The sequence below is a fragment of the Lycium barbarum genome, chromosome 1, assembly GCF_019175385.1.
Source record: "Lycium barbarum isolate Lr01 chromosome 1, ASM1917538v2, whole genome shotgun sequence".
In the NCBI taxonomy this organism is placed as follows: domain Eukaryota; kingdom Viridiplantae; phylum Streptophyta; class Magnoliopsida; order Solanales; family Solanaceae; genus Lycium; species Lycium barbarum.
Window position 1 is genome coordinate 91,570,285 of NC_083337.1, and position 16,172 is coordinate 91,586,456.

Here is a 16,172-nt window from a genome sequence, read left to right on the forward strand (position 1 = left end):
CATAGTACCATACGGCCAACATACTATATTTTCCAACTCTCACTAATTCATCCCACTTTCCTTTCTAATACAATTTCCACCATACTACAACTAACTTACACAAGAATTCAAACCATTACAATCATGCAATACATATATATGCATTCGGCCACCACCCATATTTTTTTTCAACATACAAAATTTCCATGTTTTTCCTTCATTCACACATACTACAACATACCTATATCATTTTTAACACAACAAAAGCATGGAATCCTTACCTTTCTTCAAGTTCTTCACTTGGGGTTGAAGTTGTTTTCTTGCCAAAATCTTTACATCAACTTGTAGATAATCTTGTGCTTAGTAATAATCTCTCAAGAGAGGAACTTTTTAAACCCAAGAATTGGCTCCAAAATTTTTTCTTTCTTTTCCTTTTCTTTCTCCTCTCACCCGAAACCCTCTCCTTTTGTTCCTTCTTTCTTGCTTTGTATTTTTTTTTTCTTGAAAGTTCTAAGGATAATGATGGATATATAATGCCACATGGAAAATTAATCCATGGGCTTGGATCATGGTATGGACGGTTGGGCCATCCCATTTGGGCCTAATTTTTTTCCTATCATTTTTGAGCCCAAAATTGTTGTCTAAAGATGGTAATTTATGGAGCAAATTTCCAAAATTCCCTTGGCCACCTTTCGTAATTCCACACCATTAAATTCATAACCTACACATGCATACAAAGTAAGGTCCAATTGTGGCCTTATTCATCACAAGTCAACCCACCTTGAATTTTTCGAATAAACAAAAATGTCGGATGTAACAGTAGGTGTGAAGTTGTTGGTATAAGTTGTATATGAGAATGAATTTTGGAGACTTAATGGAATGTGATTACGTGATATGATATTGTGGATGTTATTATGGTTGTTTGAGAGTTATTTTGTAATATGGTGGAAGTCGATGAAATAGGGGAAATGCTGCCCAGTTTTCGTTAACTCATGAATTTTTCTAGTTTGAGTTTAAGAGTATCTTTAAGGCTTAACCAAGGTATGAATCCTTTTAAATGTAGATTTCTCAAGCTTTGGCGGTGAACGTTAAGTAGTTAAGAAGACAAAGAGGTATGTAAGGCTAACCCTTCTTTCTTAAGGCATGATCCCATCGTTGTATACCCTTATGTGAATTCCATATTGTCTTCCAAGATGACTTTGTTCTTAGAATCACTAAGGTTCATGATTCTTGAAAAATCTCATGATACCATTGGTCTCATCCTATAATAGTTGATCCTCTAAGGAAGGATATAATGAAGTAATGATAACGATGATGATGTTGAGGACACGTATGTACCTATATATATATATATATATAGGTACCAAGGTATGACTATTAAGAACACCGAGCTTATATGGCCGGGTATGATATCTATCGCGCGGACACCACTACAGTTTGGTACGGATAACACTGAGCCTTGGTAGGGCCAGGTAAGTATAGCATCGAGCCTTGTCATGGCCGGGTATGTGAGGCACTGAACCTCTATGGTCGGGTATGGTACTATTATACAAGTAACATTAGAAATGGAAGGTTCCTATTAGAAAAAGAGTAAGGAAACATGATGATTATCGCTAGAGGTATAAATGACCCTATCCTTCCATGATTCTTCTATCTTATGTTATTACTCATGTTTCCATTATGCTATTGATTATGCTATTATGCTTTACATACTCAGTACATTATTCGTACTGACGTCCTTTTGTTTGTGAACGCTGCGTCATGCCAGCAGGTGGACAGGGAGATAGACTTGATCCTTAGGCTGCTTATCCAGAGATTGCTTAGAGGAGCTCCATTTGATCCGGAGCTGCAGCTGTGGGTACTATTCTTTTGTGTATATATAGGCATGGCGAGGCCCCGTCCCGTCCTTATGATGATGTTTCATACTCTTCTTAGAGGCTCATAAACAGTCATGTATAGTAGATGTCTTTTGCCTTGCCAGCTCATATTTTGGTATATTATTTTGTTAGCCTCCTCGGCTTGGGCATATGTATATGGGCATAGTTGTTGACATTGATATAAAAGTGTTTTAGCCGTTGGAAATAGTGCTATTGAGGCATAGAGTTTGTTAATAAGCCATGTGGCTCACCTAGATACGATGAGAGGCCCGGTGGGTTAGCTCCGGGTGCTCGTCATGACCCTCCGGTTAGGTCGTGGCACCGTGTTACGCCTAGGCCACGGTTCGGGACGTGACAAATACATAGTCTTTTTCTTTTGTAATGAGAACACAGCTAATTAGAACATCATCTCTAATTAGTAGTGTTCTCTTAATATTAAGAGAGGATCTTCCTCACATATGTAGTCCTCCTCCCATGTATATTTTGATGTTTCATCCCATGTATATTTTGATGTTTCAATTAATAAGATAGGGGTCAATGCCAAATCCCCAGGGCCACACACAAATGTAGCCTGTGGAATTAGCTTAATTTTTTTTTTTAAATAACTAAAATTAGGATGGCATGTGAAACTATAAAAGAAAAAAGATACCTAAGTTGAACAGAAAAGAGAAGAAAAGAAAAGAAAAGAAAGAGCAGAAGGGTAGGGGTAGTTGAAAAGTTTGAAAGGGGTAAGACTTGCTACAGAGAAGCATATGCAAAATCACAATCTTACAAGGAAGGTGTCCTTAAGTAAGTTATTATAAGCCGTCAATCTGAAATCCAAAGCATCTTATATTGTCTCCGATTATTTTGGTCGTGTGTCTGAATTCCTCATATTCTTCCTTTTTCGTCAGCGCTAGGGTTTCGTCTCTCTCAAAAGGTTCTCTTTCTTTCTCCATATCCCTCTTTCTTTCTGCTCTTCTTTTTTATGTCGTAATAATAATGCTTGATTTCATCTCAGAAGGTTACGTTTTGTGTTTTTGTATTTATCTATCTATTTCTGGTAACCCCTTTGTTTGATTGATTTGGTGAGAGGTCTGGATTAAAGCATTGCTTTTGCTGATGCATTCAAGATTTTTGATTAGTTTATTCTGATTGTGCTACAACATATGGTTTTGTGGATTTTTTTTTAGTTTCGTTTGATAGATGATGCCATGTAAATCAACTGATATATATTTACAGCTATTCTTTTTTGCTTTGTGTTTGTTAATCATAGTTTCAACTGTGTTTTCTTTTTGGACTGCTGAACAGATCTAAGCAGAGGAAAATTTCATTGTTGAGGAAGTGTGTGCATTAGGAAATTTTTTGATAATGAGCAACTCTTGGGCAGATTCAGTTGAGAATAATGTAGCTACTGATAATGTTGGGCCTAGTGGTGCTTCTGCTTCTACAAGGAGATCATCTTATGTCCCACCACATCTTCGCAACAAACCAATAGCAGCAGAACCTCCTCTAGCTCCATCGCAGGGTGGCCCACCTTCTGGAGGTTTTAATGGACCAACTAGATGGGGTGGTTCTTACGGACGCCAAGGTGGAGGCGGCGGCCGCGGAGGTGGTTGGGGTGGCAGAGGGGGTGGTTGGGGTAGAGACCGGGAAGTTAACCCTTTCGGTAATGATGCAGATGTGGTCTTGGAGCAATCATTTGATCAGGAGAATACTGGTATCAATTTTGACGCTTATGAGGATATTCCAGTGGAAACAAGTGGAGAAAATGTGCCACCTCCTGTTAATACATTTGCAGACATAGATTTAGGGGATGCTGTTAACTTGAATATTAGGAGGTGCAAGTATGTTAAGCCCACTCCTGTCCAGCGATATGCAATTCCTATCTCCATAGCAGGACGAGATCTCATGGCCTGTGCCCAGACTGGATCCGGCAAGACTGCTGCCTTTTGTTTCCCAATTATTAGTGGAATCATGAGGGGGAATTTTCCTCAACGGCCTCGTGGAGTCCGCACAGTTTTTCCCCTTGCTCTTATTCTGTCTCCAACAAGAGAGCTCTCAATGCAGGTAGGTAGCAGTTTTTGAAATGCCACTTGATCCCTTATAAACCTTCACAAGTTTGTTAACTCCAATTTATGCTGTAGATACACGAGGAAGCTAAAAAGTTTTCTTATCAGACTGGTGTTCGGGTGGTAGTGGCCTACGGTGGAGCCCCGATTAATCAACAGGTACCTTTTACTCTCTCTCCCTCTGCCCTATATTGTGAAGGAAAACAAATATTTGTAGAGGTGATATACTTGGGTACTTTGCATGTGAAGTTGGAAGGATAGGTAATCTTTTTGTTGAGTGGACGTTGTTTTCTGTTTTTTTTTTCTTCTTATGAGACCTAAATACCACGCGTCCTTGAATGTCCCCAACATAATGAATCCAATTATAGCTTGAAGCAAAAGAAAGGGGGACTTTGGCAAGCTTCCTTACCATGTACTCTTAGCAACATCATTAAACATAATGTCTTACTCTTGCCATACACATAAATAGCATAATAGCGGACTCCTGAGTGCACCATTCAGTTACAACAAGTCTAATTCCCGTCTCTTATAAAATGCACAGATAGAGACCACATGACACACATCTAAGGTTAAACAGAAAAAGAAACCTTTCCTCTGTGTTTTAAGGAGGGGAAGTTGAATATACACTTCATTATTTTTTTTTTTTTGAAACTGGTAACTTTTTCTATATTTCATATGTAGCAAACATTACTTAGGTAGTACTGAAACCGTACTTACAAGAAAGTATAACTTTTCTGTCCTCTCTCTATATTGTATCTAAAACATCAATTATAGTGACAGTGTCATTTGAGCAGATCTGATTACACCAAAAACACAGCAGCAAAATAAAGCTTAACTTGATCTTCTGCATCCCATTCTCCACATTCTCAAAACATCTGGAGTTTCTCTCCTTCCTAATTGTCCACCAAATGCAAGCAGGGATAATTCTCCATCTAGTCCTGTCCAGTGTTATCAAAGGCGCGCTTTAAGCGCGCTTAAGCGCTGAAGCGAGGCTCAAAACATGTTGAGCGCTTCGCCTCGCTTTATGTGCGCTTCAGTGTCGTCATCAAGGATCTAAGACATACTTTTCCTTGCCAATGAGCCTCTCTTGAGGAGGTGACACTAAATGATTGATATTTCACTTTATCGTAATATTTTTACAATTTCTTTTTCCATATATTTGTTATTCATGCTTATTATTATTAATCTTGGACTAAACATATATATATATATATATATATTTGTATTTTTGCACCATCCAGCTGACCTTGGAGCTTTTTTGCGCTTTTCGCTTTTGATAACACTGGTCTTGTCTTTTGCCTGTAAGTCTGTTTCCTCCTAGCTTTTAAGAGCATCTGTAACCTTCCCAAGCATGGTCCAGGAAATGCTTTTGAGATTAAGAATAATTCTCCATAGATGAGCTGTTATCTTACAGTGAAGGAAAAGATGGTTAACTGTCTCTGATGTTTCCCCACACAAAAAGCATCTGGAACATAAAATGAAACCTCTTTTCATCAAATTATCTTGTGTAAGAGCTGCTTCTTTAGCACACAAAACAGGCTACTTTGTGAGGAATTTTTGTTTTCCAGATGTGTTTCCAAGGCCAGTTGACTATCTGCTGATTGGAATAATTCATCATCTTGTAAGCTGCATTAACTTTGAATAAACCCTTACGGCTGCCTTGCCACCATAATACATCTTCTCCTGTCTGTAGTCCACTAAACTGCTCTAATGTACTAAAGAATTCAACCTGATATGTCTTCTAAAATGATGTTCCATCCTTGAGGTGTCCACATCTCTGCTATAGTCCTTTGCTGGTATAGAACTATATTGAAGATATCTGGGAAGACCACATCTAATCTGCCAACTTCATGCCAATTGTCCTTCCAAAAGCTAATTTTACTCCCATCAAACACTTTGATCTGGGAATTATCCCTCAACTCACTCCACAGTGTTCTAATGGATCTCCATAGGCTAACCCCAAATGGTGTAGTGACCTCCTTAGTCATCCATTTGTCTTCCTGTTCATAATACTTTGCTGTAATAATATTCCCCCAAAGGAGTTGATTCTCATTGGTGAACTTCCACAACCATTTCATTCCGAGAGCTTTACTCTGAATCTTCAAGTTCTTGATCCCTAACCCTCCAAGATTCTTGCCAAAACTGATTGCTGTCCACTTAACCAAGTGGTAACCTTTCTTTTCTTTGTTCCCATGCCATAACAAATTCCTCCTGATGCTATCCAACCTATTGATGACCCCTGTTGGGATGGGGAACAGGGACATCATGTATGTTGGAAGTGCATCAAGTACTGAGTTGATAAGAGTCAATCTGCCACCCATAGACAGATATTGGGTCTTCCACCTGGCCAATCGCTTTTCACACTTCTCAATGACATTGTTCCAAATTTCTACTGACTTAGATTTAGCTCCTAAAGGCATTCCAAGATATATTGTTGGTAAAGCCCCTACTTCACCACGCAGAACAGCAGCTAACAGGTCCATGTTTGTAACTTCATTAATAGGGTAAAGGAAACTTTTCCTCCAGTTGATATGCAAGCCAGATATTCCTTCAAAAAGAACCAGAATCACCTGAGATATCTCAATTGATCTTCTTCAGCATCACAGAATATGAGAGTATCATCAGCATATTGTAAATGAGTCACCTCTAATCTGTCATTGCCAATTCTAGCTACATCAAAGCCTTTTATCCACCCATTCAGATTGGCCGTTTTAATCATATTATTAAGGCCTTCCATAGCAATCACAAACAGAAAAGGTGATAAAGGGTCACCTTGCCTGAGTCCCCTTTATGCTTTGAAAACCCCCGCTGGAGAGCCATTTATAAGGACTGAAAAGCTAACAGTAGAGATGCAGAATTTAATCCAGTGTATCCATTTTTGACCAGAACCCATCCTTTCTAGCAAGCTCAGAAGGAAACTCCAATTAACATGGTGATAAGCCTTTTCAATATCAAGTTTGCACAAGATACCAGGTTTCTTTTGTTTCAACCTAGAGTCAACTGCTTCATTTGCTACGAGGACAACATCCATGATCTGTCTACCTTTAATGAAAGCCATTTGTTGAGAATCCACCAATTTTGAGATTACTCCTTTTAATCTCTCTGTCGAAACTTTGGAGAACAATTTGTAGATGCTACCTATCAAGCTGATAGGCCTGAAATCCCTTACTTCCTTAGGACCTTTCTTCTTAGGAATGAGAGCAATAAATGTTGCATTGAAGCTTCTTTCAAAGACTTCTTTGTCATTGAAGTTTCGAAAAGCATTCATGATGTCCTGCTTCACTCTCTCCCAACACTTGATGAAGAACCCCATAGTTTTATTGTGTTGTAAATTATTCCTAGTTGTATGATTTTTTCCTATCTACTTTGTTTTTGTCATTTTTTTAACGTAGATGCATTTGTTTGTATAATCAGATCACTGTTATTTTTACTCCAGTCAATGGTCAATACAGTGGAGATGTCTGTTTTAACGCTGACGAGCCAAATGTCGAACAAAAAAAAAAACTTTCTTATCTTCTAGATTGGATTGTGGCACTCTGTTTCTGGACAACCAAAAGCAGGAATATAGGAACAATATTGGGTGGAGGAGCAAGGTTTCTTTTTATATAAGTTTCTAAGCAGACATACAAAGATGCACTGAGGTTGTAGATACTTACGGGAGACTGATGCTTAAGGGAGACTGATGCTTTTACTTCTTTATTTATGAATTTAATTTATGATTTTTTTTCCAGCTGGAAAGTACAACTACATTAGATGCTAGAGTGTGAAAATTGTCTTATGGGTTTGACCATATAGATTTTTCTGTTACTGGCACACTAATATTTTGCTGTTACTAGAATATTGATTATTTCCTTGGATAAATATACAAGTTACCTTTCCTTTTACTTTCCATCTACTTTTTATAACCGTGAAATCCCTGAGGGTGGGGCGCAAGGTGCGAAATCAGTGGATTATGGGTCCACCCACCTCTACCTCTACCTCTACTTAAATACCAAGCTTTTGTTGGCGATAAGGTTCGAGCTTGTGACGTACGCCTAACCCACACATCACATGTTGTGCTCTTACCAGTATATCAAAGCCCTGGGGCCTTTTATTCCCATATCCATACTTTCTCTTTGTAAAAGACCTTCCTTTTTTTTTTTTTTTTTTTTAATCTGGTATTTGTCAAAGACCTTCCTTTAACAAGCAAGTGTTTAGATTTTGTCAAAAAAATGGTATATTAAGGGCTAATGGTTTTGGTTTCCTTGTTAATTCGGTGCCTCCATTTTCTTCTCTGATATGTTCAGTTAGGTGCCATTTTATTCTTTCATGCTTTCAGTTGTATATGCAAGTATTTCCTCTTCTCTTTCCTCCCCCTCTTTTTGACTTAGGAAAGAGATGCAATTTCTTCTTGAAATGGTTAAATACAAATTGTTACCGTGTCCTAACATGTGGTGAGCACTACTCAGGCAGAACGTGGCTTTGTAAAACTACATGCAACTCATCAATTGTGCATTGGGGACATTTTAGTTATTTTTTTGAATATGTACATGTGAAAAAAAGCTGTCTAAATATTGGTACCTTTGGGATGCTTTCCCTGTACAAGACATCCGCTAAAACCAAAGTGGGTTCGATAAGAGTTCAACCTATGTTGCTCGGACTCTTCAAAAATGCCAACAGGTGCGTATTGGATCCGACACAGGTGCGGCAGCAGTTTTGGAGAGTCCGAACAACATAGAGTTCAACTAAGAAGCCCTATAGACACATCAGTCAATGAATTAAATTCATGGAATTGGTTTTACTTTGTTTAGCTCATCATTTTGGATCTAATATGCATTTGACAGTGAAAGAGGGGAACTTCTTCCACAAAAATATATAGTAATCTAACGTTAAGAATTTGTCTTCGTTCAAGGAGGGACCCTCTGATCTATCAATGGGAAAGATATCTGGGTACTCCATGGTAAAGAATCCCAGAAAGATTTATGAAGATTCTTGACAGTCCCATGAAGATCTATATGTACTTGACCAGGAGAAGTGAGATCCTTTGAGACGCATTGACTTGGTTGGGTAAATAGTAGTTTTGAATATGAACTTCCCCATTCACATTCTTATTGGTGAGATCCTGAAATCTAGTGCAACTGCAATTGAAAGCGAAGATCTTTATCTTCTGGAGTATTTCTTATTTGCTGTTTTGAGAAAAAATTAGAAAAAAGTTATTTATTTTCTGCTACCTAAGTACATGACATGAACCATATATTGTTTTCAGTTAGCAAGTTTCTTACCCTGTTATCTTCAGGAAGGTGCCCCTTGTTACCCAGATTTCCATTTCTGAACATCCCATTTTTATTAAATATTTTGAAGGAAAGTCTAGATTGTTCTTCCACCTCCCCCTGTTGCTCTACTTTGTCCACTTTCAACTGGAACTCTGCTTTCAAATACTCCCTCCGTCCCAATTTATGTGGCACATTTGGAATTTCGAGAGTCAACCAAGTTTTTCTTTGACCGAAATTTCTTTATGTGCCTTTCAATTATTTTAAGTTGTTAATTATTGTGATTTATATTACTTTTTACGTAGTTTCCAAATATAAAATTTTATTTCAAAAAAGTTAAAGCTTCTATGTTCGAATTCACAGTCAAAGTTTAGAAGTTTGAATCTCGAAATTCCAATTGAGCCATGCCACATAAATTGGGATATAGGGAGTATACAACATGCAATTTTTTGTTGTTGGACTTACACACTGACATTAGTGGAGAAGAGCAGAGGGGTGGGCCCATTATCTGCGGAGTTTTTGAACTATGTGCCATTGGCCCTAGGGAATTTATCGGTTATTTAAAAAAGGTCATACACTGAAATTAGTTTCGGAGACTTGAACAAATCAAATCTATTAACATTACTTTCATTTTATATATGCCGGTCAAGTCAGAACCTCAATAGAAGTATTAACAAATATTCAGTTGTTTAACTATGGTGATTTCATTGTTATTTTATATATCTAGTGTAGTTAGTATCTGATCTTATCAGTTCATTGTCAGATTAGCTCCCCAAGTCTGAACATTTGAGTATAAAGTGGTGTTTCTGTACGTCTTGGTACACGTCTCATATATTTTGTTTCCCCTACAATATCAATAAAACATTACTTTCATCGAGGAAATAAATGATGTGTTCTTTGCGTTATTGTTTGTTACATATCTGCAGCTCCGAGAGCTTGAGAGAGGAGTTGATATTCTTGTGGCAACTCCTGGTAGACTGGTTGATTTACTTGAGAGAGCAAAAGTTTCATTACAGATGATTAGGTATTTAGCTCTCGATGAGGCAGATCGTATGCTGGACATGGGATTCGAGCCTCAAATCAGAAGGATAGTGGAGCAAATGGATATGCCTCCACCTGGTAAAAGACAGACTATGTTGTTCAGTGCCACATTCCCAAAAGAGATTCAGGTTTTCTTTTATTCAGTAGGGCTGTTTTCAATCGTCAATGTTAGTATTCTGCTGCTTACAGACATTTTCTATTGGAACACACATCATCTTAAACCACAGTTTGAGCTTCTTTGAACTTTTACTAAATGTTCCATCTTTTTCTTTTCTTCGCCAACAAACCCATACACTCAAAAAAAAAAAAAAATTAATATTTCTTCTTATTCATGTTACATGATGACAACTGTCTTTTTGCTATGCTGGCAAATTTGCCTTACAAATTGTTGAGTTGGCAGTGAGTAAAATCTTCCGAGCAGTTGTAGTATATGATCTCTAACCCTTTCTTTCTTCGTTTGTTTCTGGGAATGCAGAGACTGGCATCTGATTTTCTTGCAAACTACATATTTTTGGCAGTTGGACGAGTTGGTTCTAGTACTGATTTGATTGTTCAGCGAGTTGAATTTGTTCATGATGGTGACAAGAGAAGCCATCTTATGGACCTACTTCATGCACAGATGGCTAATGGGGTACACAGCAAGGTAGCATGTGACTCTAGCTCTCTCTTGCCATAACAATTATTTTCAACTACTTTTGAGGCACTCGGAGAAGCTTGACTGAGTGGTGAAGAAATCACAGCATCTAGTCCTAGGAACATAGCAAAGAATTAGGATGTTCACTAGCTACTTTTTCTGTGTCTGTAAAGGCACCAGTGTAAATCTTCTCTTGCCTGGTCACTCTTAGCTGCTCAATCTGTCCATGATTGGTTTCGTTGGCTTATTTACCTCCTATATATAGATAGGGTCATAGGAATGCTGAATTCCTTAGATTGGAGTCTGCTTAAATTTTCATTTAAATTGATTGGCTTTCCAATTGTTCTGTCTTAAAATGCTTCAGTGTCTTCCTGTGACATGACTGCATCATCCTCTTCCCCATTTGCTGCTTTGTGTAACATAGATTTTGTTGCATTAGGCCTATTATGTTTGAACATGATAAAGACAGTGCGGAGTCCTTAAGCTTTCGTTTAATCGACTGGCAATCTTATTAACTGCATTATTGTTTTCTGCAGCAATCTCTAACTTTGGTATTTGTCGAAACAAAGAAGGGTGCTGATGCATTGGAGCATTGGCTGTGTATTAATGGGTTTCCTGCAACTGCCATTCATGGTGATAGGACTCAGCAGGTAGGCGAGATCTAGGTATTGATAGATAGATCAAAGCAATTTGATCTTTGATGTTCAAACATGACGTTTTACACTGTTCTGATCTTCCCTTACAATGTGATTAAATGGTGCCTTTCTTTTTTTTTTTGGTTGGAGAAATGGTAAGTGTAGTATAATATGTCACCAAGGAGGAGGTGCTGTCAAAATATTTACAAGATACCAACAGAATATCCCTTCCTGTTCTTAAAGGGATTCTATCACTGCTTCAGCATCATTTACAAAAGAGATAGTGGTCAAAAACACACCTGAACTATCGCTTTTTTTGAAAGTTTCACACCCCAAATATCCCTTGTTCACTTTTGCTACCTTTACTATCACCATCTATGTATTAAAACACACCTCAACTATCCGCTGTTCCCTTTTCCTACCTGAAAACCCTAAACCCTATCAGGTAGGAAAAGGGAACAGCTGATAGTTGAGGTGTGTTTTAATACAAAGATGATGATAGTTCAGGTAGGGAAAGGGAACAACTGATAGTTGGGGTGTGAAACTCGCGAAAAAGTGATAGTTCAGGTGTGTTTTTGACCATCAGCTCTTTACAAAATTCTGTTTACACCAAAAATGAAACAAAAGTAAGTTCATAGTGATCTTCAGAATAGAGTTTCCTTTATCTTCAAAACACCAAGCTTGTCACTCCCTCCAAACTGTCCACCATATGCAACCGGGATGGTTTGCCACCACATCTAGCTATCAATATTTGAGTTTCAATACTGGTTGTTTAACGTAGAACAAAGATGTTGTGATCCAATAGTTTCGTCTGCATTTACAGATGTCTGTTAGTGAATAAAAAACATTGAAATGTATGTATATGCAGCTATTTTATATTTAGTTGGAGAAGGGGCATGTGTGCATGTAACACGTGTATCTCATACTTCTATTTTTAGTTCGGTTTTTGCGTTGCACCAACTATGTTGCAGTTCATCATAGTCAACATTACCTGTGGGTTTATTTTACAGGAAAGGGAGCAAGCGTTGAGAACATTCAAGAGAGGAGATACCCCAATATTAGTAGCGACAGATGTGGCTGCTCGAGGCCTTGATATCCCTCATGTTTCTCATGTTATCAACTTTGACCTTCCTAATGACATTGATGATTATGTGCACCGGATAGGCAGGACAGGTCGTGCAGGCAAGTCAGGATTAGCAACTGCTTTCTTTAATGACGGCAATCTTTCGATGGCCAAACCGCTAGCTGACTTGATGCAAGAAGCTAATCAGGAGGTACCTGAATGGTTGACTCGTTATGCGAGCCGTTCATACGGAGGTAGAAACAGGCGGGCTGGCGGAGGCCGTTTTGGCGGGCGTGACTTCAGGAGGGATTCCTCATACAATCGAAGTGGAGGTGGTGGTGTGAATTACTATGATGGAGGTAATAGTAGTAGTGGTGGTTATGGCAATTATAGTGGGGGATATGGTCCTGGAGTAACTAGTGCTTGGGATTAGCTTCTCAAACTTGTGATACCTATACTTTCCTGCAGTTGTATTTACTCATCAACATATTTGGATTATGATATTTTTCAGTGCGAAACAGGGTTGAGTTCTTGTTTTATGGTCCTACAGGGGAAAACTGCAAGATTGTTATGGTAGTTAGATTGGCAATTGGAGATAGCAGCTTTTGTCCAACAGTTCAATGATGCCTTTGTTTAATATAAATTATTTCCCTGAGTTCTTTTTTTCTTGAAATGCATAACTCGTTAATCGTCACGTGCAATTTGCATCTCATTTAGAGCCGTGCTCCTATTATTGTATTTTCAACCAAGTGAGATATGATATGCCTCAAATCTTTTGCAGGTTTCTTCATATTTAGTTAAACTGTTCCTTGGGAAAAGAAGGCTCATACGGATATTGACTACTAATTGTTTGTGATACTGATTGTTGACAGTGGAAATGGGTTGCGGGAGCATAATTGTTGGCATTGAACGAGCTGTCCTGATTTTGTTTATTTTGTTGCACGGATTGTCCTTTTGGGGTGGTCTTTAAATTTTGCTCCTCAAATTGCTGGTCTTTAATTTATGCCCTTTGTTTAAAAGGGTGGCTGAAAAATACTCTGAGGTTTTAGTTCGAATTCTCGCTCAGCAAAAAAATAAATAAATTCACAAGCTAAGGCTTTTGCAAAAAGTTTGCCTTCTGCGGCAGATTTTGTCTTAAGGCATGACTAAAAGTCTGTCTTATAAGGCAAAGTTTGCCTTACAAGGTAAAGTCTGCAGTCTCCAGCATAGGTTTTATGTAATTTCGCCTGAATAGGCATATAAAAATTATTATTATTTTTGACTCTGTTGGGTTTCGAACCTAGAACCTCGGGGTATTTTCGATCACCTTTTTAAGCGAAGGATGAAAATTAAAGACCAGCCAATTGAGGGACAAAAATTAAAGACCAGTTCGTATGAGGGGCGATCGTGCAAATTGCCTAAGCATGAGAAATGTAAATGAAAACAAATGGTGCTCTTGAGAAAGCTTCATAAGTTGAGAGTGGCTGTTGTATGTAGGGGTGTACATGGATCGGGTTAGTTCGGGTTTTTAAAGATTAAATCAAACCAATTGTATCGGGGTTTTAAATCTATAAACCAAATCAAATCAACAAAAGTTCGGTTTTCAACCTCGGGTTTTCTTGGGTTGCTCGGGTTTTTTGGATTTTTTCCGATGAAGTCTTCATACTAAATATATAACTTGTACTTCAAATATTTTTTTAGTCCTAGTAAGATATGAATATCTAATTAAGATATTTTATAAGAAAATAACACAAAATGTGAGATGAGAGATGACATTGTACCAAAATATTCAATAAAAAAAAGTAATGAAATTACGTAAAATAAAATGATCATAATTTAGAAGTACTAAGTCATGCTATAATAAATACGTTTAAATTATAAGGCATATAGAAAATGATCATAATCTAAAAGTACTAAGTCATGCAAAAATAAGTACGACTAATAAGTATTAATTACATGACTAAATATTAAAGAAAAAAAATAAAATTAAGTTGTGTATTTTCACTTTCTAAACCAATATAAAACTAAAGAATAGATATACAACATTATTGTCATTCCTAGTGTTAGAATTGAATTTCTTTTGTTAGCATTAATATTGATTTGAATTTTGTTGAGTTTTATTTGAGTTACTACTATCTACGGGCTATAAAACTTATTAGACCATTCAAAATTCTAATTCCAAGTGAATTAATATGTTAAAAGACAAAAAACTATGAAAAGTTTAAGAAATATTTATAAATTACATTATAAATATTTTTATGTATAAAATATTTTTGAAATTTAAAAAATGTAATGTCGGGTTGGTTTGATTCGGTTTGACTTGTTTTTAGTTAAAATCAAACCAAACCAATAGTGGTCCGATTTTTCTTTTTAAAACCAAACTAAGTCAAACCAAATCACTAGTCGAGTTTTTTTTCTCGTTTTGGTTCGGATTATCGGTTTGATACGATTTGTTGATTTCCTTGATACACCCCTAGTTGTATGAATGCCGCTACATTTTATGGCAAATCTTAAGGCATGTTTAGTATGGCACAAGTCGGGTTTGGAATAAGTAATTTTTTAGCATTTAGATACCAAATAATGTTTTCCAAGAAAAATATTTTCCTATCATACGTAGCAAATGAATTCTCAACAAAAATCATTTTTAGTAGGAAAGAAGGGGGGATGTAACACTTGGGTGAATCCTTCGTCAAAAAGAGAAGGGTCCTTGGCTGTATAATACAAAGAGCATGTTCACATAATACACGTGCAAGATAGTGATTTGCACGATTACCCTTCAAAGGCACTGGTCTTTAATTTTTGCCCCTCAAATTGTTGGCCTTTAATTTTTGCCCTTCGCCTAATACCATGATGTTTGGGGTTCAAACCCCGGCTCAGTCAAAAAAAAAAAAATTCACAAGGCAGAGGTTCGTAGCAAAGTTAGGCATATTCGGACCAAAGTTAGGCCTCAGGCAGAGTTTTGTCGAATCCAAACTTCTGCCTTGCGAAATTCCTTTTTTTTTTTTACTAAGCTGGGGTTCGAACCCAGAACCTCGGGGTATTAGGCGAAGGGAAAAAATTAAAGACCACCAATTTGTGGGGCAAAGATTAAAGATCAATGCCTTTGAAGGGCAATTCGCACAAAAAAAATATGTGGGGTCATTCGCACAAATGTCCTTATTTAGGGGTGGTCTATAATTTTTACCCCTCAAATTGCTGGTCTTTAGATTTTGCCCTTCGACCCTTTAAGTGGTCAAAAATATCTCTGAGATTTTGGGTTCTAACCCCACCAGAGTATAAAAAACAAAATTTCGTAGCAAATTAGGCCTATTCGAGCAAAAGTTGGGTCTTAAGACCTAACTTCTGTAAAATCTTAGCAGAGTTAAAAAAAACATGTAAGGCAAGTTATGCCTTAAGGCATAGTTTCTATATAGAAGTTATGCCTTATTATCCATTGTTGTCACGACCCAACTCGTCGTGATAACATGTAAGGCAAGTTATGCCTTAAGGCATAGTTTCTATATAGAAGTTATGCCTTATTATCCCTTGTTGTCACGACCCAACTCGTCGTGATGACACCCACACTAACCCCGTTGGTGGGCGAACCATCCCCTTAACCAAATTCTCATTCATTTAACCAATTGTAAATCAATAACAATGGAGATAATCATCAAATTGTCTAGTC

General features: G+C 37.5%; 1 protein-coding gene across 3 annotated transcripts; it reads left to right on the plus strand.

The window, feature by feature from the left end:
* The first annotated feature begins 2,495 nt into the window (after positions 1 to 2,495).
* Positions 2,496 to 13,184, plus strand: LOC132636280 (DEAD-box ATP-dependent RNA helicase 37-like). 3 transcript variants are annotated; one of them, XM_060353075.1, is made up of 8 exons: positions 2,515 to 2,645; positions 2,750 to 2,775; positions 3,147 to 3,905; positions 3,983 to 4,066; positions 10,083 to 10,325; positions 10,673 to 10,840; positions 11,368 to 11,481; positions 12,477 to 13,184. In XM_060353075.1, the coding sequence occupies exons 3-8, from the start codon at positions 3,207 to 3,209 to the stop codon at positions 12,960 to 12,962; spliced, it is 1,794 nt and encodes a 597-aa protein (XP_060209058.1). In that variant the 5' UTR covers positions 2,515 to 2,645; positions 2,750 to 2,775; positions 3,147 to 3,206; the 3' UTR covers positions 12,963 to 13,184. The 3 variants fall into 3 exon arrangements, with proteins under 3 accessions (XP_060209067.1, XP_060209047.1, XP_060209058.1); XM_060353084.1 differs by lacking the exon at positions 2,750 to 2,775 and having other exon boundaries at positions 2,496 to 2,645; XM_060353064.1 differs by having other exon boundaries at positions 2,508 to 2,775.
* The last annotated feature ends 2,988 nt before the right edge of the window (positions 13,185 to 16,172 follow it).